This window comes from Hippopotamus amphibius, chromosome 5 (assembly GCF_030028045.1).
Source record: "Hippopotamus amphibius kiboko isolate mHipAmp2 chromosome 5, mHipAmp2.hap2, whole genome shotgun sequence".
NCBI classification, from domain to species: Eukaryota; Metazoa; Chordata; class Mammalia; order Artiodactyla; family Hippopotamidae; genus Hippopotamus; species Hippopotamus amphibius.
The window spans coordinates 50134238-50159598 of NC_080190.1; the positions used below are offsets into that span (position 1 = coordinate 50134238).

Below are 25361 nucleotides of genomic sequence, written 5' to 3' on the forward strand. Positions count from 1 at the left end.
CAGCGGCGATGGGGAGGTCACTTCCCTGGCTCCCCAAGGCGGCTTTGGGTTTGGGCTGGATCTCCTGCTGTCCCCAGAGTGATGCTGGGAGAGGGGATGCTCCACGCCCATAATGGTAGTGCACAGTCTCTTTATGTAGGTCAGGAAGGCGAAGATGTTTAAAGACGGGGGCTTTGAGGCTGGCTTGGGAGGACTTCCCCTGAGAGTCTGGGTGAAGGCAGCCTGCACTTGACCTGCACAGCTGCCTCTCAGCAGGTGTCACCGCCTCTGCAGGATTAACCAGCTCCCTCAGCACTGACCCATTCATTCCTTCACCTCACGTTTACTGGGTGCCCGCCGCCGTGCACCACGCATGTGCAGGGGATGGCACCAAGGGACAAGGGGCAGGCTCTGGGGAGACTTGAGTGACTACAAAAGCATCCGGAGAAACCCAGAATTAGTCCCAGTGAAACATCTGCAGTTTAGGAAATCCGGTCCGTGGTGAGCCTTGTTTGGTTAAGGTTTTTTTGTTACTTTGGGGCTATATAGATCACGAAAACACAGATGTAAACATGAATTGTGTTTTGGAGGTGGAAATGTCCCCTAGCGATATTCTCCAGCAAATTCAAGTGTACACAGGGAGAAAGCATGAGGTTTAGAGTTAGACAAGCCTAGATTAAAATGCAAACCTGACTTTTCTGAGCCTCAGTTTCCTCATCTGAAAGTGGAACTAACTAGCACCTGCTTTCCAAGATTACAGTTAATGCGCAGTCTTAAGTAAGCAGTCCGTTCCACTCTATTTATTCTTTCAAGCAGCCGTGGTTTGCAAGATAAGACTAGACGAGTTCTCTGCCTCCTGGTCTCTTCCCTCCGCTTCTGCCACAACCACCCCTGTTCTGAGATAGTCTTTCATTTTTTGGCTCTATGATCTTGGACAATTCGCTTAACTTCCTTGCACCTGGTTTTTCACCAGGGAAGTAGGGATGATAATGGTTCCTATATTACAGGGTTGTTGAGGAGGTAAAGTGAGGCCATTCACATAAAAGTACTCAAGACAAATACTCAAAAATGTCCCCTAGTACAAAAAAAAAAAACAAAAAAACAAAAACCAATTTCACTGGCGCTGATGTGTATGCAGCATCTCCCACCGAGGTGCGGGTCTCCATGGGGGCGTTGGCTCTGACCCTGGCACTTGCCAAATCCACCCAAGGCCATGAAACGGTACCCTTGAATGACACACAGCCACGTGCTGCCTCAGTGCCTCACTGTGCTCTCTGCTTCCGAGGGAGGCAGGGCTCTCGGCACGTGGGAGCTGAAGCGCGCTAGGGCACTGCACCTGCCCGAGGCACCCTACTTGTTCAAGCTACTACACCTGCCCTGAGCCACCACACCTGCCCCAGGCACACCTGCGCCAAGGCGCCACACCTGCGGAGGCACCGTACCTGCTTGAGGTGCAGGCCTGTGGCGCGGCCTTTGGCCATGCTGAGCTCCCACACACACACCACGGCGCTGGTCCCGGAGGTGACGATGGTCGTGGGGGACGGGCACACGGCACACAGACAGCGGCCCCAGGCGGCCAAGTTCTCGAACGTCATCAGAATCTGTGGGAGAGGAGACGAGTGGGATGAGTACTGGTGCTGGGCCGGCACAGGGCAGGGTGCTGGGACCCGGTGACAGAGGGACACAGGCGGGTCTGGATGCTGCTGCTGGCCTGCCTGTGTGCTGTGGGGACCAAGGGACATGCTGCTTGTTCAAGACAAGCCCTGGTGACAAAATCCAGGCCGTGCAGGTCTGTCCCCAAAGAGCTCATACCACCCAAGGAGCAGGTGGGGAGAGACAAGAGAACAGGAGGCCATGGGGACACAGAGAAAATTCCCCACGAGCCTGGGGAAGTCGGAGCCAGCTCTCAGGAAGGGGTGACATCTGGGACCAGTTTCACAGGCTGCCTCATGAAGGAGGTGGGGGAAGGCTAGGGAGGGGCGAGAGAACGTGGTGGACAGGGAACTCATGCCACATGACAGGGTGGGAGAGGAGCGAGGGTAGGAAAGGAGGCCAGAGGTAGCCAGGGCCACATCAAGAATGCAGAGATCACTGGATGGCCTAACGCAGGGCTGGAGGATGAGTAACCAGGTGGCTCGCTTCTGGCGGCAGCCGAATGCTCAGTATGTCCCCTCTGAGTCTAAGCCGGGACCCAGGCTGGAGGAGCCCCCGGGACTTTCCACCCAGACTGAGTGATGGTCCCAAGCTGGGGGCACAGCCACACGCAGGAAGGGGTGGGTGCAGCTGTGGCTGATTTGGGCTCGCCCGTCTCCTGGCCATACGCCCCAACCAGAAGGAGGCCAAGGTCCTGGGGCTGCCCTGCGCCCTGGCGCCACTCACCTTGTCGGAGCCGTAGTTGCCCAGGCAGCAGCTGAAGTCGTCAAAGCCCCAGCTGAAGGTCCTGCTCCAGTGAGGAGGCAGCAGCAACTTGTTTGTCTCCACAGCCAGGATAGTTTTTTCCGTAGGAACGATGTGGCCAATGGCTCCTTTGGGGGATTCTGAGCCTAGAGAGAAAAGGTACATATCTGCCCCCCAGTCAGTAAGGCAGAGCTTCCTTGTCAAAGGGCAGCACCCGCTTTAGCTGGGCCCAGAGAGGAGCAACGCGCAGCCAACCCGGATGCGGCAAAGCACCTGCCCGGGCAGGAGCTGCTCCCCACCAAGGTACCTCCCTCCTGGACCTCCCTCCAGGGGCCACATTACACCCTGGCCACAAGCCGGGTCCCCTGGCCCTGGGTCCCTCCCCAGACTTAGCACATACATGAAGTGTGTGGCCACGCAGGTCTTCAGTGTCTCTTACGGGCTGATGCCAAGGGAGGAGGGGCCCAGACTGCTGGGGCAGATGGCACAAAACCAGGGGAGTCTGGGGGGTTCTGCCCTTCCTGTACCTTCCAGGCACCAAATCTGGAGGTGCCCAGGACACTGTTCTTGGATTTCAAAAGATAAAGCCCCGACAAACCTGACCTTATATATACTCCTTGGGACCAGAAAGTTATTCCAGGTAGTGAGACTTTCCCAAAGCAGTGCAGGCCCCAGGGTGGCACAGACATTAAACTTCATACACACCCAGCTCCTCTGGGAAGCAGGGAGGGGACTCTGCCCCAGGGTGCATGCTCCTGGCTAGCGGCTGCAGACCCACCTGGGTGCGCAGGTGCAACAGTGAATGCAGGTGGTGAGAGAGGGGGCTGCAACCCTCCCTCGGGAAACCTGGGACCTTCCCACTTGGCTCTGGAGGTGAGGAGGGGGGTGTGTGTGTGTGTGTGTGTGTGTGTGTGTACATGAAAGAGAGAGGCGCGTGTATCTCAGAGAGGCACTCCAGAAGTGTGGGTGTAACCAGAGGTGGTCCCAGACACTTCCAGAGCAGAGGTCTCCCCAGATTCCTATTATGACTGGAGACACAGCTGTGCAGAATCAGACCCCAAGATCCTGCCCAGCCCTCTGCCCCTGAACCTCCAGAGGAACACCAGTCACTGAAGGGACAATTCTGGGACAGGGTACCAAACAAAGCAGGGCCAGATATTCACCTTTGACTGTGACCTGAGAGGGCCTCAGCGACTGCAGGCTGTAGAAAAAGGGCTGTGTGTGGCCAGGCAGGCTTGCAGGTGTGGAGACATCCTTTCCAGGGGAAGACTTCCCTGCTGCAGTCCTGGCCGGGTGGGGTTTAGTAAAGAGCTGGAGAGGCAAGGAGACAGACATGCATCGCACAGGTCATTAGGACAGATGGACAGAAGGGGAGTCGTCCTCGGGTAAGTCACAGCTGCACCTCTGCCCTGGGCGCTGCCTGGGCTGAGGTAAGCTGAAAAAGAACCATCCGGTTCCACCTTCAGATGCTGCAGGTGAGGGGCCTGGGGCTCAATGAGGGGCAGCTACTTTCTCAAGGTCATGGTGCAGGGATGGCAGAAGGCCCTCCTGGTTGTCAAATCTGTCTTCTCCAAGCTGCTTGAGAAAAGGAGGACCTCACTGAGGAGCCCCTGGTCCCCGGGAGAGCTGCCTCTCATGTCATAGGGTCAGAATGGTCCTCTTTCCTCCCTAGATCATGTCTCTCTTCATTTACTTGAGCTATGTCTCATATTTTTCCCTTTTCCTTACAAACTCTCTGCAGGCCCACCCATCTGGGCATCAACACAGAATTCTTTAATAGCATCCATTCAACTATTCCAAAGAGCACAGGCAAAGCCCATTAGCAGCCTTTCTGATTTTCATTTTTCTTAGATCTCTACTGTCAAATTGCCCCAAGGCCAAACTGGACAAAGCATGGAGTGCAAGGCTGTGTGCCTGGCAGAATCCTTGCTGCTTGGCCACAGAGTGCAGCTGAGGCCAGCTCCAGCTCTCCTCCCACCCCTCCCCAACGTGGCTGGCACTGGGCTGCTTTCTCCTGCCATCCGGCACATTCCGCTGCTCCCAGATGGAAACGTCCACTGGGCGCCATGATGGGGGGGAGCTGGCCTCGGCTGGGTGCGCGGGCAGAGGTGGGGCTCAGCAGGCAACCCGGGGGTCTCAAAGCAGCCTTAGTTCAGTTACAGCCCTTGATCAGATGCTAGACTATCTAGAACAGCTGGGTGGGTGATCAATATAAACAGAAATCAGAATGATGGTTTTTAAATGAGCATTAAAGAATGTTATCCTTTCATGGCAGAATAATGAAAGCACCACAGGCTGGGTCCTTGTAACGGCTTTTGCAGGCACAGCTTCTTGACAGAGCAGTGCACGGTCCTGAAGCATTTTAATCTTGTCTTCAGTCTGGGACCACTTGGTGAATTCTAATTTTGATGATTTTTTAGCAATATTTTCTACAAGCTCATATAATACCACATTAAGCAAAATCAGAATGTAAACTGGGTGCATTCCATGATCCCACTCATGTGAAGCTATTTTTGCTTGTGGACTACAACTTTGAATTATTTATTTTATCTGTATTATTTATATTTTTAAAATTTAAGAAATGAAACCATTTGGCTACTCAAGGTTCTTTCCTGAAATTCTCTCCTTTCTACAAAGCCTTCCTTGGCCAAACCCATATCTGGATGTGCAGTCCCTTCTCCAAGTCACCCTCAGGCCCTTCCACATTCCCCCTACCTAGGAGCTGAGCAAACCTGAACATGTCACAATAAGGCCAGACAGAGGAGATGTTATTAGATGAGCCCATCCAAGCCTCATGGTTACATGTGGGGAAGGCTGTTGCCCAGGACGGTTCTGGAGTTGACTGGGTCTATGTGCTCATTTCCTGCTGTGGTTCCTGACTGCCCAGGCTGGGACTCCACAGTCCATGGGGCCATGCGTCTGAACTCAGAATGCTGTGCTCAGGGAAAAAACATCTCTACTGAATGGGAGTCTGAGGATGAACAGGGCTGAGATCAGTTAAATAAGCATCAGGATGTCACTGTGAATGCACAGTCTCACATCATTACGGGACTATCCTGATGTGGATGGAGCTGATAGAGCAAAAGGCCCATGTAAGACCCCTGCCACTTCACCAGGGGCCCCGTGGCGAACTTGCATGCTCTCACAATGGGGTCAATATGCCATAGGCTTTGGAGCCAGCCAGATGGGGCGAGGTCTCGCCGCTGTCATCTGCTAATGATGCAACTGTAAGCAAGTTATTTATTTAGCCTCTCTGGGCCTCAGTTTCCTGATCTGTATAATCCCCATACCCAGAGCTTATGAGAGGATTCAATGAGGTAATCACATGAATAACTAACATTTGTTGAATGCTAATCATATTTCATGAACTTTCAAGCACTTGGTATCTTAACTCATTGGATTTTGCAATAACCCTATAGGGTAGATACATATATGAAGAGTTAAAGCCTGTGTATTTGTCATAGTGTCTGTCACATGGGCCACAAACGGATGTAGCCTTCATCATTATCATTAACGATAGCATAGCCTCCATCGACATCAGATGGTAATGGAGGGTTAAGCCCTGATATTAAAGGCATAAGGAGATGACTGAGGACCATTTTGCCTCTCCAGTCGTCACTTACTCCTCACTCTCTCCTCCATCCAAGCTCGCCCTGCACACACTCTTTTGAGAAAGCAAGACAAAGGCCATGGCATGCTGTACCTGTTTGGGCACCTGTCCAAAGTTGCTGACGAACCCCAGGATGGTGCTTCTGATCAGGGGGTCACTGATGCTGCTGAGGTCCATTTTGTCACCGTAGAAGTAGGGGTGGAAGGTATTAACAGCCTCCACTGCGGCTGACCCCTGCTGTTTATACCCAAAAATGAGGTCTATCCAGTGGTGCAGGTTGGCACTGACAAAGTCACTTTCCAAAGCCTGGAACCAAAACCCAAAGAGCATGAAAAACACAGATGTCTCATGGACTCATGGGCCCTCTGCCCAGATCAGGAGGGGGCATGTGGTGCAGGATGCCAGCTCAGCACAGGAAAGATAAGGGGTGCCTCCCTGGGCTGGATGAGCACTAAGCAGCAGACATTCAGTCCATCTGAGAATCACCTAATTCCTGCCTCCAGCTAGTGGCAAAACAGGTCTGACTAGCCCATCTAGTCCATAAAATAACCTTGAGCAAGAGAAAATGCGGGCCAGCGTTTGGATGTCCCAGTTTACCTGAGAGATGGCACCCATTTCTGCTGAGCAGAGCCCAGCTCCAAAGCTTGGTCCCCAGAACCCAAAGATGTTCATTTGGAATTGTCTGGGTTCCACTTATTGATCCTCTGGGGGGAAGTGCACATGTACATTTGGGCCTGGGAAAGTCAGGTCTCCTGGGCTAGGTTAATTTTCTGAGGCATAAGGCCAAAAAAAGGTTTTGAGGAGGCCACATGTGGGTAATGCCACAGGAGGTGTGATGACTGCTGTTACTGAGTTTCCAGATTCAAGGATTAACCAGGGAAGAACTTTCACCTTGCCAAGGGAGAAGGACAGAGGAAAAGACACAGCTTTGTTGTTACTAGTCAGGACTGCCCCCAATTATTTTTCTTTTTTAGGTATAATTTACATACAATAAAATTTGCCCTAAATGTACAACTTAATGTGTCCTGAAAAACTCATGCAGTCATGTAACCAATACTAGAATCAAGATATAGAATATTTACATCAACTCTGGGAGTTCTCTTCTACTCCCTTTTGTTCATCTACTCTAGACCTTAGTAACCCCTCATCTGCTTTCTGTCCCTAGAGTTTACCTTTTCCAACCTATCACAAAAATAGAATCCCATAGTATATATCTTTTGCTTTTGGCTTCTTTTAGTTAGGACAATGCTTTCAAGATTCATTCATGTTGCCTTATTTATCCATAATCTGTTCCTTTTTATTGCTAAGTAATATTCTATTGTGTGGAGGTATCATTTGTTTAGCCATTTACCAGTAATAGACATTTGGGTTGTATTATGTTTTTGACTAGGACAAATAAAACTGATGAATATTTACGTACACACTCTTCTGTGGACATGTTTCTACTTCTCTTGGGTAAATACATATAAGTGGAATTGCTGGGTGATATGGTAAATCCGTCTTCAACTTTAAAAGGAGCTGCCAAGATCTTTTTCAAAGTGGCTGTACCATATTTTTCCCCATCAGCAATGCATGATGAATTCTGGTTGCTCCACATCCTTGCTTAACTCTTGGTTTTACCAGTATTTTAAATTTTAGCCATTCTTGTGAATGTGTAGTAGCATCTCGTGGTATATTTCTCTGATAACTAATGATGTTGAACATGCTGTCATGTGTTTATGCTAACCCAGGTATCCGATCTAGGATATGTGTCCCCGAATGGCCTCTGGCCTCTACTCACATCAGTCTTTCTGGGTAATAAGCCAAGTCCTCCCCAGTCCTGGCAAATCTTTTGGCTGTGGGAGCCCCTTGGGGCCTCCAGCCCCTCTCTGACCTATAATGAGGAATATGGCCCAGGGCTTGGCCCTGTGTGTAGGGTTGGCTAAGGGCAAGGAGTCGCCCTCCATCTAACAAGAATCTGAATTTGCTTCCGCCTGAGTCCCACAACACATTGGCACAAAGGCAAAGCCTAATGGAACTCTTAAAAGAGCCCAGAACTCAAGCCTTTTCCTGCCAACCTGGGGCACACGGCCCATCACCTCCTCTGGGTTCTCCAGACACAGGAGCCTCAGAAGTGATCATCACAGCCCTCCACTTGGACAGAAAGCCTCCACGGACATTGAGGGCACGCTGAGGTCCTCATTCAGGATACCATGACCCCACCCAACTCACCTGTCTGTGCAGGCTGATGAATTTCCGAGGGTCCCCATCAGCCCAGGGAGGGAGTTGCACGTCCCCCAGTGCTGTCCCGTCCTGCATGCGGCCTGCATGGGGTGAGAAACAGCAGGGCTTTGAATAAATGGGAGCCCAAACTGGGCTAGGAACCAGGGCATGTAAACACTGTGCTGTCTAGTACTGTGATTCCTGTGCAGGCCACACTGCTTCCCGCCTCCTCTGTCAGGAGTGACCCCACCCTGGAATATTCCTACTTGGGTTCTAAGCCTTCCATCCCCTTGGGCATCCATAAGACTCTCCCTGTTTCCCAGGCAGTGCCTGTGCATAGTTGCGTGTACTTACTCTATGCCTTTTCGCCAGGTGCTTTTTATACAGTGCTAAAATAATGAGGAGGTAATAGCAGTAACAATGAAAGCTATCATATTTTGAGCACATAAATCTATGCCAGGGCACTGTGCTAGGTGCTTGGCACTCATTGCCTTATTGACTCTTCATTCAATGCTATAATTTATGCATTTTCTCTCCACTTTTGAAGTTAAGATAGAAGGTTTTCAGAGGGAGCTTCCCCAGACACCACGAAGAGGAGCCTGGCTTCAAGCCCAAGTCTCACTCCTCCCCATTAGCAGCACAACCTTGAGCACGTTGCTTAACCTCTTGGGGAGTCATTTTCCTGCCCGTTACCTCCAGGGCTGGTATAAGGGTTAGAAGAGAAAATATACATAATGTGTTCAGAATAGTTCCAGGCATGGGATGGTTGCTCAGTAAACACAAGCTATAGCCTTGCTGAAACCCTCCAGAGCCCTCACGGTGCAACTGGGTGAAAGTGCCCTCTCTCTCTGGCCTGCAGGACTGGCCTGGCCTGGCGCTTCTCATCATTCAGTTTCAGCTCACCTGTCACCTCCTCAGACAGGTCCTTCCTGGGAACCAGAGTGACACAGGGCCTCTGAGTCACCTCCAACCATTCTCCTACCTTCATTCCTTACAGGACTTCTCAGCATTGAACAGTATTTCACATATTAATGCCTATTATTTCTACCTCCCTCCCCTGTCCGCACACAGAAAATAAACGCGTTCAGGGCAAACTGCCCCAGGACATCCAACTAAATCCTCAGCGCCTGCAGACAGTACATGCTTCATAGCCACTTGTTTCCCTGACTTCCCTGAGGACAGCTGGTCCCTGGCATGCAAGCCATGTCTGCTGCTGAGCACCTCCCCTCTGGCAGAGAGCTGGCCTCCACCGCCAAGGGGGGCTGGGGCTCTCCCTCCAGCTCCCCCCTCACCCCAGGCCAGCTGGGACCGCTCGCCTCAGCTTCCACGGGCCCTGATTTACTCCTTTCATGGCCTCATCACATCTCGTGGGAACTGCCCTTTACACCTATCAGGTTCTCATCCCTGGTGCACGTGAAGCATCTGAGAATCTGAACGCCGCCGAGGCCACCAAGTTTCACAGGCTCAGACGTGATGGGCCCGGGCCTGGGCATGTTTTACATGCCCTGCTGGTATTCTGTCTACAGACCACCGCACAAAAGCTGCGTGCCTGAGGCAGGGGCTGGATCTCCTCACCCGTGCTCCCCTGGGCCTGCACCTGGTCTCGCTCGAGGTGCAGGCCCGCATGTGCTATTTGGAGGAAGAAGGGGGGCCCTGAGGAAGGGGAGCTCTGGGGCACAGGTGTCTGCTGGCGCTGGTTCACGAGTGCCCTAGGGTGGGTGATTCCACCCCCCACCTCTGGGTAAGGAGGGCCACGCCGTGCTGGGGGTTCTGACCACACACCCCTCCTCCACAAGTCACCCTGATGTTCACAGCAGAGGTTCCCAAGGTATATGTAGTCACCAGGGGGCCTGCCCCCTGGGGCTTCCTGAAGTTTTTGTTCCTCCTCTAAAGCAGTAGGTAAGAAGGCATGGCTCACCTTGGAGTGGGGCCTGGAGGACAGGAAAGAGAAGGAGCCACCGAGGGAGCCCATACCACTGCCCGTGGACACCACGGCAGTGTGTGCTGGGAGATGCAGCATCTCTGGTCCTGTTCACAGGGTCCAGGTTAACCCACTGGTGGGACTTAGAGGAAAATGGGGTGGAGAGGGGCCGGGGCTCGCCCTAGCTGGCAGCAGGGCAGTGCCAGGCCTGGCTATCAGCAGGGGCCCTTGCTCCCTGGCTGCCACCTCGCTGTGGACTGAGGCCTGGGGACTCTCAGTTGGAGGTCACGGATAGGACTGTGGCTAGGTGGTCCTGCAGCCTGGGCATATGTCCCTCCTCAGCTCCCACCTCCTCATCAGGTGCTGCCACCCCGTGGAGGCCTCATGCTGATCTGCCCAGCGTACCGGTCTGGCGAGGGCCTGTGCGTTTAGTTGCTCAGCAAAGATACGGGTGTCATGACCCGTGAGCTGCCCGGCCCCCACAGCCTCGCCTGGGCTCCACTCACCAAACTCCACGGCGTTGCAGTTGGTCAGGAACTCAGGCAGGTAGAAGAACTCGGGGGTCAGCTCCCTGACGTCACTCATGTTCTCTCTGGAGGCAGATTCCCACGTGTTCTTCACACTGTGGAACATTCTATCTGCCACGTCGAAGCTTCCACCCTAAGTGGAAAAGGGGTGACGAGATCAGCGGCATGTGGTGCGAACTCGGGGTGCAGAGGCATCACTGGTGTGAGCCCCCTTTGTCCCCTCTGTCCCCGAGGCACGGGTTCTGCCGTGAGAGCCTTTCGTTCCCTCCCACACACACGCGCATCATCGGTCCACGCATGCGTGCAACGGTTTCTTCAGGCGTCTGTTCCCTCGACCACTCTCTGGAACCCTGCACTGGGAGCTTCCAGGGAGGATGCGTGATCCACTGTGATGAAGGGAGCAATGTTTCCCCAATTTGGAAACTGAAATTCAGGTCAGAGACAGGAAAATCACAATCATTCACCTGCCTATTTCCCACATTTGCTGAGGGTCGGCTCTGGATCAAGCACAAAGACAGGACACAAAGGACCAGCTGTAGGACAAGGAGTGGGTGAGACATTCCATGCGTGGGAAAATATCCTGGAGAAATTGTCCTCTGGTGAGTCTGCAAGCCTGGTGATGGAGAAGACAGCAGTGTTCTGAGCAGACCCACAAGGAAAGCAGGTCAGGTGGGGCCCTGGTGGCAGGTAACATAGCAGCCTCGACAAGAGAGATGTCTGAGGATGGAGAGCTGGAGGCACACGGTGCTGCGTGCAGCACCCACTACTGCCAACCTTGTTTCCAAGGCCCATCTCCACAGGTGGCTTGATGCAGTCCCAAGCTTGGCAGCTGGGATCGCCCAAGTTAGACATCAGGCAAACTCCTTCCTTGAATTCTCTGTCCCTCTCATCTGAATTGTCAAATCTCACTCTCTCTTTTTTTTACATCTTCATTCTTTCTTTTTTTTAGAACTTTTATTGAGATATAATTGACATACAATAAACTGCATGTATTTAAAGTGCACAATTTGATAATTTTTTTTCTTATTAGAAATATATATATGGCAATCCCAATCTCCCAATTCATCCTGAATCGTCAAATCTCTTCAGTTGATGCTCCTTTTATTCATCAGGTCATCTTGATGGTTGGGAGGAGGCAGAGAGGTCCCTGTTGGAGGACTGGAGATGCTGTGGACAGAGGGGCTTCAGAAAAGAGTTTCTGAAACTGGGATTTGTGTCTGTCTGCTTAAATTTAGGGATGCCCAAGGGACACCTCCTCCCTGGCATTCAGTAGTTTACTTGTCCTCATTGAAACTGGACCTTTTTTATTCAGCCAGCACTTGCCTTCCTTCTGCCAACCTCTGCAGAGTGCACACATGGCCCCAAGAACAAAGGGGTAGAACCCAGAATGCCAGTGCTCTCCTCTGTCCCATCAGCTGCCTTCTCTCTTCAGGGGGCTGAGATTTCCCATCGGCAGTGGCAGATGAAAGGTAAAGAACTTGCTAGCACTTTACACACACACAGATGCTCTCTCTTAGTCCTCACAGCAGGTGCATCAGGAAGGAACTGGTATTTCCATTTTGCAGGCCAGAAAACTGAGGCCTCTGAAAATTTATTGATTTTCTCAAAGAAATGAATGGCAGAGTTGGGGTCAAACCCATGGATACAACTCCAAAGGTCACGCTTTGCCGTTCTTCCAGTTACCTGGGGGAATCCTGGGCCAGGTGTGAATGATCCACTATGTATGACCAAGGGCATTCAGCTCTTTCTGAGAAGGGAGAACCTGCCATTCACCTGAAGGAAGCCACACCTGGGCATCCTGGCAGGGTGGTCAATTTTCTGAGTCAGATGGAGGATCCAGTGAGACCCATGAGTCATTCTCTGCACAGTGTCAGGGACACCAAGAAACCCAGTTACCCTTGGAGTTGCAACCAAACATAGTACTTGGGCAGCTTGAAGATGTGGCTTTTCTCTGAGATTGCTCTGCTCTTGGTTAAAATTAGGGGATGACGTCCACCGTCAGATTCAAACTGAAATGGAAACAAAATGGGGGTGGGGAGTGTTTCTAAATAAATCTGCCCCTAACTAGTGGCTCACTGAAATGTATTAAGAGCACTGCGTATTTAGTCTGCAGCCGGAGCATTACATCCGTGGGAGATGGATGACTCCTCGCCGTTCCGTTTTCCTTTCGCAGCTTTTATGAGTGCTGATGGTAATCTCCTGAGAAACAATATGATTTGGTAATAAAAAGATTACCTGTATTAAATAAAAATAATATATACATAGGAAATACTGTTAGTGCTACAAATCTGGTTAAAGATATTACCACAAAGAAAAATGTTATTTTTTTCACAGCTGTCTAATGCACTTTAGCAAAAGTAATATCTTTAAAACTTAAGCCTGTATTATTTATAAAGGAAGCAATAACTGATTTTCCTATTTCCTATATTAATAAATGTATTTGCATACATTTGTTCCAAAATTAATGGGTTTGCTCACTTCTGCAATACAAAAGAAATGCCAAATTCCCTGGAAGGAAAAGTGGAGCTGCTTTGTAACTCGTATTGTGAGTCTGTGGGTTGACACAAACTCTGGCGGGTGCCAGCAGGAAATCCCACCAGGACTTGATTCCAGGAAGGGAAGGAAGGAGGGAAGGAAGAGATGAAAGAAGAAAGAAAGGGAGAGAAGGAGGAGGCAGAGCAGCACAATCAAGGTTTACAGAGTGTCTCCATAAGGCAAGTCTGAAACTAAATAAAGCAACAACAAAACTAGGTCTAGAGGTTGGAAGGAAACGAAGTGATCAGAGAGAATCACTGGGCCAAGATCTGCTCCTAAATTTATTCTGCCGATACTCTTGAATATCAAGAATAATGAATCCTACATGTATCTAAACAGACCAAAAAAAGTTAATAGCAAGGTTACTATTATCAACAAAGGAGCTACCTCTTATTGGCAGAAGACTTTTCCCAGGTGACATTAAAGCCAAAAGACAAGGCAGCTAAGTCTGGAGGTTTCTGAGGCAAAAGGTAACAGTCTTTGGATTTTACACCCAGCTGACATTACCCGTATGCAAAGACACCAGAAAGATATTCTGAGTATTGATGGGCTCATAAGTAATACAATCCTAGATAACTTTCCTCAATTGAAATGCTTCAAGAGGCGCTCAATTTTACTAAGAGCTGAATCAAAATTAAAAGCAAAATAATGAGGGAAGAAGTGGTCGACAAGGACTCTTGCTGAACATTCACAGGAGTTAAAATCAGAGTAAAGTTCATGATTATGGTGCATCAATTAAAACTGGTGACATCTTGAAAGGAGTTTCTATATTGGAGGCATTATTCCTTTTGCACGAGGACACAGGGTCTATGTGCACCTGGACAGGCATTTCAATGGTAACACTCTTAAACCCCTCTCCAATGGGGACAGAAACTATGTTGAAAAAAAATTCAGTTCCTGACGCACACCCACAAGAAGTCCAGTAACTGCATGTGCTCCAGGACACTTAACACAGATGTTTTGATAATCTGTGCTAGAAAGTCTATTCTTCCTTCAGTGGGACTGACCCAAATCAATCCACCACCACACCTGAATAATGGGATTGGTTTTATGAGCAGGCTGATGACCCCTTCTCATATCCTTTCCAGTAATTTAAAAGTATCCCATGTAAACAATTCACTTTCAGGACCATCAGTACATCAGTTGACCTACATGGCTGTTGCTTGTCTATCAAAGAGGCAGCATATAGGGCAAGCGGAAAGCATCTTAGCTTTAAAACTAAGAGGGCTTGGGAGGGTATTTCAGCACCACTTGCAGTGGGAACTCCGGGAAGTCTCTTAATCCTTTTAATGTCCCATGCCCTCCTCTGCAAACCTTGGATGATGGCTGTGGGTGTGAACACTGTAATGTGTGTGTGAGTGTGTGCATGTGAGTGAGGGAGTGTGGGTGAGCGTGTGTGCGTGTGATCTGTCTCAGGCGGTGCCAGGCACATGGGAAGAGGTACCTGAAGAGCCCGGCTGCTGCCTCCCTCCCCTTCATAGACCAGGACCCTGGGAGCCACCCTGGGCTTGGGCCCCCAGCTCAGTATGCATGGGGAAGATAACCAGGGGCTCAAATGGAGACAAAGAAGGATTTGGAAGTTATTAGAAATAGTAGGGAGGTGGAAGGGGAAGCGAGGAGGGGTGGGGTCCTGGGACGGGGCAGGAGGGAAATAGCGTGCATGTCGTCAGGGCAGTTTTGCGGCGACACCACCTCCAAGAAAGTAAAGGGGCCAGTGCGGGCTTCCTCGGGCTCTGGCATCCCCCTCAGCGAGCCGGCGGTCTGACGTGGAATTGGGAAACTGATGCACCAGTTCAGTTGCCTCGTCTGTCCTGCTCTCTCTCCACTGAGGATGAGCCGACCCAGAGCGGCCATTAGCTTTCCTCCCTGTAGGATGTGGCCTCTTACTTCCTGTAGGATGTGGCCTTTTCCTCCCTGTAGGATGTGGCCTCTTGAGACAGGCGCTGCCTACTCTGAAGGGAGGCGTGTGTACACCTGTGTGCAACCGCAAACAGTTCTCAGGCTGGATCTCAACACCGAGCCTCACTTAGCCTTCATCACCCACCGTGTCAGGAGTTAAAGGAGGAGGAACAGAAGCTCAGGTATTCAACACTACCAGTGAGAAAACTCTAGAGCCAGGACTTTCTCCCAGGTCTGCCCGACTCTGTCAAATGTGCCTTTTCAAATACTCCCCTTTGAGTCAGTGTAATAATAATTACACTTTTATTATGGACACAACCCCAGGCGGGGCTGGCACCCACGGAGCCCCCAGGTGAACAGCCTGTGTTGGGCCAAATGCTGCCCACAGGCCTTGGTTCTCTCTGCAGTTGGCATATGTCTTACACAAAACCAGCCGTCTCACCTCAGGTGGTTCAGAAAACCCTTTTCCACTGCTGGTAAGAGCTGACTTCACACGGGCTGTGACTTAATTAACACAGCACTTGATTTCAGTTTCTTATTAAATGCAGCAGTGGCGGCGGCAGCGGCACTGTGCCCTCGCTGGGGTGCTGGCTGCCTGCTCTTCCCCGCCCAGGCCGGGTCCCAGCTCAGGTCTGAGAGCAACTGGTGCTCTTGCCAGGGCGGAAACAGGGGCCTGGGCCGTGGCCCCAGCCTGCTGTGGCCTTCCAGTTGCTCAGCTGACCGAAGGCTCACAGCCACCAGCTCCTGGAGGGTGAGATTCCCGAGAATCACAGCCTCCTGGGAGGTAAGCCCCCAGCTTGGCAGACAGTACAGTAGTCTCATACCCCGAAGGGTGGGGATAACAGAGCACATGACAGACTTGTGCCTGGGTCACACTGTCTGCATGGGCCACCCCTCAGGTCGCACTGTCCGTATACCACATGTTCTGGATTGTGAGAGGCTATCACTATAATAAGAGACTGGAAGCAGAAAAACAAACACAGCAACAGTAGAGGTAGACATCAATTCTAAGACCAGCCTAATAAGATTTAATGAGCCTTAATAAGACTTAAATCCAAAAAGAGTAAAGGAAAACATATCTAGGAATTAGAATATGCCACACTGCAGTTCTTAGGCTGTCCACACCCCCCTGCAAGGTGCCCAGTGGACAGGCCATAGCCCAAAGAACGCTGTACCCGCCTTCCAATAGACCACACGCGGTGAACTCACAGGTAGCAGCTCTCCACACCAAAGTCATCCCGACTGAGCCGTGGAGCGAGCATGTCACTCTGGCTTAGTCACACAATAGCCAAGAGGCAGAGTTTGCTTAACATAGAGCTGAAGAGCATGCACCTTCTGATGCTGGCTCTTGTATGTACCCATGCTCTGGAAATACTGGACATGCTCACGTCCCTCTTCTCAGATAAGTGAGGTGAGGCCTCACTGCTGGGCTTCTGCACCTCTCCACCTTTCTTCCTCTTCCACACGCCATGATTCACCTTGGGGTTGGGGCTGGAAGTCTTAGGCTGCTGAGAATGTAGGGAGGCTCCTTTCCTAGTCACCACACAGGGGTGAAGCAAAGGTCTCCTAAGAAGAAATGAGTCTGTCCCCAGGAGGCAGAGTGGGATGGAGGGAAAAGTCTGACTCCAGGAAGATGCCAGAATGTTCCTAAAGAGGTCTGCACAGGCCCCAGGGAGCACATTCCCCCAGATGTAGCTGTTGTACACAGTCCCTTGAGACTAAAATTCATCTTTTATGCTAAGGGAAAAGCAGAGGACGGATGGTTCTTCTACTGGTGCCAAAGGCTTGGACCAGTTGTGACCCATCAGAAGAGGCAGTTAAAAGTAGGAAGGCGAAACCAATTCAGAAGCATCATGGAGATTTCAACTCATGAGCCAATGTGCCACAGACAGATGTGAACCCGGAAAAACCAGGAGTCACATCAGACTTCAGCACAGGAGTCAAAAGAACTCATGCTAATATGATTGCATTTGTGCCACGTAAAAGCAGAAAAAATTGCCTTTGACCATCTCACACTGGTTTAGACTATCTCACACCAGGCTGGGCGGGTCACCATTGGACCAACCTGGCTAAAATAAGCTCAGATCCGTTGTGACTAGCTTCAAAGTGGCCCTAACCCAATAGGTTTGCAGCACACCTGTTTCATCTGGCTCATGCCATTTGGAATGCTTTGACGCAGTCCAGACTGTCTTGAATTAGTTTAAGCCAAAGAGGAGCAGCTTGCACCAGTTCAAGCCCGCTCAGATGAGATCTGGCTGACGGCAGGAGGAAGGAGGGAAGAACGATGATTGATCACCTTCGCAGCATCAGCCCCGAGCTAGGGGCTTTACCCACATTTCCTCCTTTAACTTCAATGGCCCAGTGAGATGTGCAGAATTAATCCTCATTTCCAGAGTAACATAATATGCAGAAGATTTTGTGTGTATTAAGTGGTAGAGCTGGGATGTAAATCTCATAGTTTGCTGTTTCTATTTCAGTCTGCCTCCTTTGTAACAGGTAGAGGTAGGGCTATAATTCATGAGACTGAAGGGTCAGGGGAAAACTTTCCAAGTAAATCCCTGGGTGGAAAGCCGTCACAGGAGGCATCGCCACCATCACCAGCAGGGTCATCACTCCCTGTGGATGGATGAGGAGCAGCTGGATGGGATTCCTGGCATGGGGTACAGCTCAGGGGCCATTTGTTCTCCAAACCAAACTTACTTAAAATGCTTGTTGCCTAAGAAAGGCTCCGGGGAAGCACACTTGTTATTTCTGAGTGAATTTCCAGGGACAGGAGGTTGTAGAATGTCTAGACAATCCATGCCTTCAAGGAGAGAGAGGACTGAGCCAAGAAACAGAAAAAGGGAGGGATTTTACTCCTAAATGGAGAAGGCACCTTGACCTCGTCTACCCGTTCCTGCCCAGGGCTCAGGAGATGGCTTCAGTGCTGACCCACAGTGGCCTTTGGTATTGGGGTCAAGGTCATCTGAGTGACCAGCAGGAGTGACCTTGCTGGTGAAGTCAGACCAAAATACACGATTCCTGGGACACTCATGCGCTCCCTTTGGTGAAGCCTGGCTGTCAGCGTGAGTCCCTGCAACTGCAGCAGACAGGCCTTCCTCTCCACAGGACTCTTGCAAGGTATCGATCAAGACAGGCCATAAACTTGAGCCCTGTGCTGTGCTCACTTTGGAGTTGGCTGAGCCAGCTGTATGCAGCTGGGCTACCCAACAGCTCTCCCTGGTCAAAACCTGTGCACCTGGATAACCTTGAAGCAAGGTCCCAATGACAGAGTCAGAAGGAGAGAGAGAAAAAAGACTTATCAGCCTCCCATGAGGGACTCTGTCCCAGCGATCCCATGTGCCTTGGACACCACCAACCACTCAGAGTCAGACTTGCCTACTTCCAGCTTTCACTGGGCTGCCAGGTAAAATACAGGTTACTCAGCTAAATTTGAATGTCAAATAAACAACAAATAATTTTTTAGTATAAATCATTGTTTATATGAAATCCAAATTTACCTGGGCATCCTGTATTTTTATTTGTGAACTCTGGCAACCCTGAGATGGCATGATGGTCTGTTAGTTTATGGGTAGGTAAATTGGTTAGTTTCTTTCTCTAGTTTAGCTGTTCATATCAGTATTAAAATATTTTGTCTGTATTTTTAAGCCTTCAGGCTTGTACTTAGCATAGCTTTATAAATTCTGATGTCACAAGTGATATTCTTTTCATTCTTCCTTCTTTGTGTTTGTTTTTCTGGACTTTGACCAACTATCTTCAAGGAAGTCATCAAGCTTCCTGTTTTTCCTTTTCCACTAAAACCTATTTATGTTGAATATTTTTCCCCATATCTCATTCCTTATTTTTTAGAGTCTTTTTGCAAGACTGCTGGGCAGACGTGCAGGTGTATCTGTGAAGAGCAGCTCACCTCGACTACATGGCCTGGAATCCTGGAGCCGGTGTTGAGTGGGAATCGCCAGCTCAAGACTGGATTTTTAACAGGGGTGGGTCCCTGCCTCATCCAAGCCTTGCTCTTAGTCTGTGAGAGATAGCTTTGTGTGTGTGTGTGTGTGTGTGTGTGTGTGTGTGTGTGTGTGTGTGTGTGTGTGTAGGGGGGAGCAGGGAAGCTCACCTGTAGAGAGCAGAAGGCCTGGGTGAAGGGTGGCATCCGGACCAGGTAGGAGGCGACAATGATGGCCGAGGAGTAGTGAGTGCAGTAGTGACACTGGACGGTCAAGTCTCCTGCAATGAAAGGACATGCCTGTGGTGGCGTCCCCACCTGTGCGGGGGCAGGCGGCAGACCTGCAGGCTGTCTTGAAAACAGCCAGCAGGAGCCTTGCTTAAGAGAGCTCCTGCAGGCACTGGCGGCTAGGTGTTCTGCATACAAATGTCAGTATAATTGGCCAATAGCCAAATTTTCACCAGTGGTGAAAAGCACATTCAAGACCTGCAGTTGCACTGGCCACGCCCCCAGGGGTCTGCCCTCAGGAAAGTGGGCAGAGCCAGGCTCTGAGGAGGCTGTGCTGAAGACCCATGGGGAGGCAGAGCTCTGCTCTTCTGACTCACAGGCACCTAGAGAGCCCCAGGTGCCTACAGTCCCACCAGCAGCACTCTCTCCTTTTCTTGTTTAGAACACAAATCCCTGTGTGAGAAAGGGGGGCTTGTTAATGCAGGGACAGCCCGGTGTGAGTGAGCACAGAGACGTCCTCATTCCCAGAGGGGCCTGGATGGCAGAGGCATAAACTTCCCCGTTTTGCTCCGCCCAGGGTATGATGGAGCTGGAATGCTGAGGCAGAGACAGCGCTCCAGCCAGACGACTCCAGCAATGCTGCCACCTGTGGATGTCGTGTACGCTGTGTGCCCTCCGTCACACCCTCCCTGAGTCCACACGGCCACCCTATGCGTCAGTGCTATTCATCATCCCCATTTCACAAATGAAGAAGCCAGAGTGAATCGGAGACCGGCTTCCACCATTAGTGAGCGGCAGAGCTGGCTGGTGGCACAGTCAACAGTGGCCCGAGCCAGCTCCCCCAAAGGTCAGCTCAGCCATCTCACTGCAACCCCACACCCAGCCCTAAGCCCTCCCTAGTGCCGTGTGGGAATTCTCTAAATCAGAGTTGTTTGGGAGGCTGCTGGATGTACTTGTGCAAAGGCCCAAACTCAGTATGTGACTCCAATGCACACCTAGGTTAGTATGGGAGAAAATGGTACCAAAGTGGGCCCTGCCTGGGAAACAGCTGGGGAGAGCTGATGCTCCTCTGGCCTGCCTCTCTGGAAAGGACCCAGCAGCACCTGGTGAAGCCAGAGGAACAGTACCTGGGTTCAGGCTGGGGGACTGAGATGGGTCATATAGGTTGAACTTCAGCCTCACGGGGAGATAAGCAGAGCAAGGAGGGCGTGCCCATCCCTCCCACCTCCTCCCACCTCCTCCCCTCTCCCTCAACAAGTTTGAGTGCCAGCCCTGCACACAGTGGGGATCTTGGGCAGGGGCCAGGGGCCTCCAGGGCGGTGTGGGATGCAGGGGAGCTCCTCAGCCTGCTGAGAACCAGCTCACCAAAGGCAGGGCCTAGGGGCTGGGGGAGCCTTCCCAAATGTGCCGCCTCTGGTTCTCCAGGTAATTGTTCATGGTTTGTGGATGGATGTTCCTTACTTTAGTAGTTCTATGTTTGCTCCAAAGTGTTTGAGAAAACCAACAGAGCTGGCATCAAATATATGATAGGAAATTTTCTCTTTAAAATACACCCGTTGAGATTTAAGAAGTGAATAGACCTAAAGAAAAACAGTAAGGCACTTAGAGTACAGCTGGCACGTGAAGGTGGCAAAAATTGTAAAGGGGAACAGCATTTGGGAACGAGGCTCTGCCATTTAGAGGCCACGACCTGAGTGAGTTGCTTAAACTCTGAGTTCCAATTTCCTTCTCTTTAAAAAGCACCCTTGTAGGTATGAGCATAGGCTGGCCTGCGCCTGGCATACAGAAAGTGCTGAAGTGGCATCCTCCCTGCCTTTGCCTGCCCCGGGAAGGGAGGTGTTAGCTCCTAGCACCACAGTGCTCAGGCCTGATTTCATGTTGGAATCACCAGGGCTGCACCCCACCACAAACTTATTCAAATCAGAATTTCTAGAGGTGGGGCCTGGACATCGATCTTTTTAACGAGTTCCCCAGGTGGTTCCACATGCAGCCACGGTGCAGACCACTGAATTCGAGAGTTCTCTATCCGAATGTAATTGTCTGTAGGCTCAATGACACCTGAATCGTTATCAACTCTCACTTAAAGGCACTCTGATGAAAAGCATTGCAGGAAAAAACAAGCCAGGATCTACCCACCTTCAGTCTTCTCAACTTCTTTAAACCTCTGGATGAATTTCAGCTTCCTTTCCTTGGTTTGAGCCCCCATGGGCTTTGAAAGATCCCGGAAAGTCTTGGGATTCATCAAGTTCAATGTCTAGAAGGCAGATGTGCAACTGAAGTTAACTCCCCTGGACCCTCTTGTGCCCCAGCGAGACTGCTGGGGCCACGCTCTTTAGTTTTATGGTTTTCTTTATTGGTTTATTGTCATTTGATCTGACCCCCTCCGCTGGTGATTAGCAGGCGTGGTAGGGTTTTACGGCCCCACAGTCAGTGATCCACAAAGACTTAATAGGGGAGAGATGGAAAATGAGAGGAGGGGAAGATTGAGTTCACACTGAACTGTTGCAAGTTGACCCAAATCAGAACATCGCCACCAGTTACCCAAGAGACTTTCATAAGAATTCCTGTTGTCAATGGACACTTGACTCCTGCCCTCATGGAACAGTGTGCTTCCATAGTTCAGGGTTCTTGCTTAGAATCAAACTGATTTTCTAGGAGGTTAGAAGCCATCTGTTTGGGGAGGAAATGAGAGCAAGGGAGGAATACTCCCTTCCAGGTGATGAAAGCAGTAATGGTGCCCCTTTCCCCACCCTTGGGATACACAGCAGTGGAACCCTGAAGAGTGTTCAAGGCTGGGTATCCTCGGGGTTTGCATGTCTTTATAGAAGGAGGTGTTTCTTTATACACGTCTTCCTTTTCACTAGCACTGAATCACCACAGTTTTCCTGGGGAGGCAGGGCCTGCCCCCATCTCTCACCTGCCGCCGCCAGGGGGTGGCGGGAGTAAGGTAGGTGCTCCTGAGACCCCCATGAGTGATGGCACCGTGGAGACCCACACTCACCTACAGCCGACTCTTCCAGGGCAGAAGGGGCTTCAGAGTTGCCAGATTTCCAGATTCTCCAAAAGATATTGGAAAACCAGTTTTTTAGGAGAAATCTCTCAACTTTTGAACACTGATAAGTAATCAGAATTTTAAGGCAGGGTAGGGGCTAAATAAGAGGTGCTGGTGACCCATCACTTAGCAACATGTGAACTGACACTGGGATTGGCAAGTTTCGTTTTTGAAATACCTGGGCCTCAGACGATCATGAGTGCAATAAGAAGCAACATACGGCCGGTGAGGAAAGGTCTGCTGTGCTAAGTGTCTTAAGTGGGGATGGGAGCTCACAAAAGACTGAGGCCCCTTTCCCACATTCCGGGTGTCAGCCATCTAAACAGCTCGAGCAGGACTGGTGAGGGCTGATCTGATTCAAGACCCAGACATCTTCTGCCCTGTACCTACACAGCCCAACACACCTCCTGATGGCCAGATTCCAGGTGGCCAGGACACTGCTCCATAGCCTGGTCATCCCCCAGGGATGTCACCTTGGTCCAGCTGTGCCAGCTTTTCTGCTCCCCCCTCCCTGCCTGCTGAGGTCCAGGGACAGAGGTCAGGAAAGCAGATGATGTGGTGTCACCATCAGCCTCCCCTATGGCTACACGTCTCGGTCCAGATCTGGGGTGACGTCCACATACCATCATCTCAGTTACTGAAATCAGGTTACGGGGGAGGAGTTTGTTCTTGCTGGGTCTCTGTATCTCTGTGTCTCTCTTGCTCTCCCCTTTTCTCTCTCACTCTCCCTTCCTCTCTCTCTACATGTTGGTTCTAGGAACACATTTCATGGCCCTCCTCACTTGATGGACAAGGGTTGGTCCATGGCAGTACTTTAGCAGATGGGTATCTCTTGCTTTCATGGTAGCAAGCGAGCCAGGAAGCCCTCTGGGGCTTATGTTAGCTACTATGCTAGTCATGTGGATCATCCCCTAGGTGGGGCTGGGACAGGAAATCAGGCAGCTAGACTCTGAAGGCCTCCCCCGAGGTGAGGGGCCAAGCCCAGAGCAGCCCCAGGTGGACTGAACCTCGCCACAGAGGCTCTGTGCGACTTCGGGTGCTCTGGTCATCAGAGTCAGAAAGTCACAGGACACCTGCACAGCATCCACGTGAACATGTACCTGCGAGGTGTAGTCGGCCAGGACCCAAGGAAACACTGGATACTGCATGTAGTCATTGTAGGTCCTCCCAGCCAGGGTGTTGAGGTGCATGAGATACTCGAAATTGCTGATATCCCTTCTCTGCCAGAAGACACAAAGAGGGGGTGAACTTAACACAGCTGGCCTCCTCCTGAGGGCCATGGGGGTCTAACTCGCAGCCCTGCGCGGGAGACCCTCGCTGCACAGATGGGAGCAGGGGGCGCACCTGTGCCATTCCCTATACGCCTTGCACGTGCAGCTGGGCCGACACGGGGAGGCCACGCTAATTCCAGTATGAGCTGAAGCAAACATAGTCGGGAAGCGGAGTCAGCCAGAAAAAAAAAAAAAAAAAAAACAGCTCAGCAGTCCAAACCAAGGCTAAAGCATTCTGTTGTGTTACCTGTTGGGTGATACTCAAAAGCTGCTTAAAATAAGAGCACCAATGCTGGCTGAACTTCCTGTTGACCTCTTTATGGTTGAAAACATAAGCTGAGGGGACTTCGCAGTCACCAGAAAAGAGGCCCGCACCAGCAGGCCGAATGATCTGTCTTCCTCTGGGACTGTAGGAACTTTCTTTCTCCTGACCCTGCCTATTTGGATAACGCTCGCTCTTAGGGCCCTTTGTTTAAAGACATATAGTCACTAGTGGAGATGGGGACTGTATTTGGGAAAATTCATCAAGGCCAACTGGTGAATGGGCAGCCAGTGTAGCCATCCATCATCTCTGATGGGATCTGCATGCTGTGGTCTCTCCTTTCCTTGGCCTGCTCCTTGGGAAAGGATTTTGGGCATGAGTGACCAAGAGTTACTTTCCTATTGCCATGTGATCTGTAGGGCTGGCTCTCTTGGGGTCCTTTCCTTCCACTAAGAACCTGAGGCTGAATGTCAGCTCATCCAGGCTGGGAGCCACACGTGACTTCCCAGGACAAGAAGTGAAAGCTGTGCCTTCCTGAGTTGTATGTTCATTTATACACGTGTACACCTTCATGGATGGAGCATGTCTGTGCACACAGGGCTTGTGTACACACACTCTCTCTCTCTCTCTCTCTCACTCCCCAGCTGTCTCAAGAATCGCCTTTAATCACAGATCTTTTCAGGAAAATATTTGGGACATTTTAACAAATTAAAAAAAATAAGATCCCTCCTGATCCATCCACATGCTCTCTCTCTTCATCCCTGAGAGTCCTCTGAGGGGTCACCGTACCTGCCACTTCTGCAGCATGGTCTTGTCAGAGCCAGGGTATCTCCTGTGGGACAAAAAATGATGGGGGTGACCAAACACCTCAAGGCGTGAATGGGGGGAGAGGTGGAACTTTCTGGGTGTTGTGGGGTCAGGGAATCCAGGAGAGCCACAGACCTCCCAGGGCAGCAATAGTATTTCCCAAGCTCTTCCTGCCCCCAGGCTTCCCTATTGAAGGCTGAGTTCTTGTTGCCCGTTGCTCTTCTGTGATGCCAGAATATGTTGCTGCCTGAGGTGTGGCCCCCAAAGAAGCCCCAGCGCCGTAAAGAAGCAGGCTTGGGGGCCTCACACCCCACACTGGGTTTCCCACAGCCACATCCTGGCCTTCTTTGCCCATGTGAACAAAATACACGTGAATACAATATATTATGTGTCAGTATATTATATTCACGTGTGAATATGTGTGTGTGGTTAAAAAGTGCAAATGATACCGAAGGTCATGAAATATAAAATAATAGTCTACAAACTATTGCTCCCAGTCAGGAAGCATCCACAGTTAATTTCCAGAAGAGTTTTACGCTCACGTAGTTTAAAAAAAAATTTTTTTGGTACGTGGGATCATCTTATCTGCGCAGGTCTCCACCCTGCTGCCCTGGCCTGACCGTGTGGTGGAGGCAGCCCACACTGCCCTATGGCCACAGCAGCAGGACCTTCTTGTACAGACGGGTGGGAACTGGTGGGAGCCCCCCCACTCCCACCCCCCATCTCTTGGT

At 50.8% G+C, this 25361-nt stretch overlaps 1 protein-coding gene across 1 annotated transcript in view; it reads right to left on the reverse strand.

Moving 5' to 3' along the window:
• WDFY4 (WDFY family member 4) overlaps nucleotides 1-25361 on the reverse strand; it is a 255486-nt gene that overhangs the window by 10642 nt on the left and 219483 nt on the right. Inside the window, exons 47-56 of the mRNA XM_057734870.1 lie at nucleotides 24613-24655; nucleotides 23391-23510; nucleotides 21375-21492; nucleotides 19182-19291; nucleotides 10616-10769; nucleotides 8198-8289; nucleotides 6080-6292; nucleotides 3540-3687; nucleotides 2359-2543; nucleotides 1422-1580 (exon numbers count right to left, since the gene is read on the reverse strand). Coding sequence (XP_057590853.1) covers nucleotides 1422-1580; nucleotides 2359-2543; nucleotides 3540-3687; nucleotides 6080-6292; nucleotides 8198-8289; nucleotides 10616-10769; nucleotides 19182-19291; nucleotides 21375-21492; nucleotides 23391-23510; nucleotides 24613-24655 — 1342 coding nt within the window. The remainder of the gene's footprint in view (nucleotides 1-1421; nucleotides 1581-2358; nucleotides 2544-3539; nucleotides 3688-6079; nucleotides 6293-8197; nucleotides 8290-10615; nucleotides 10770-19181; nucleotides 19292-21374; nucleotides 21493-23390; nucleotides 23511-24612; nucleotides 24656-25361) is intronic.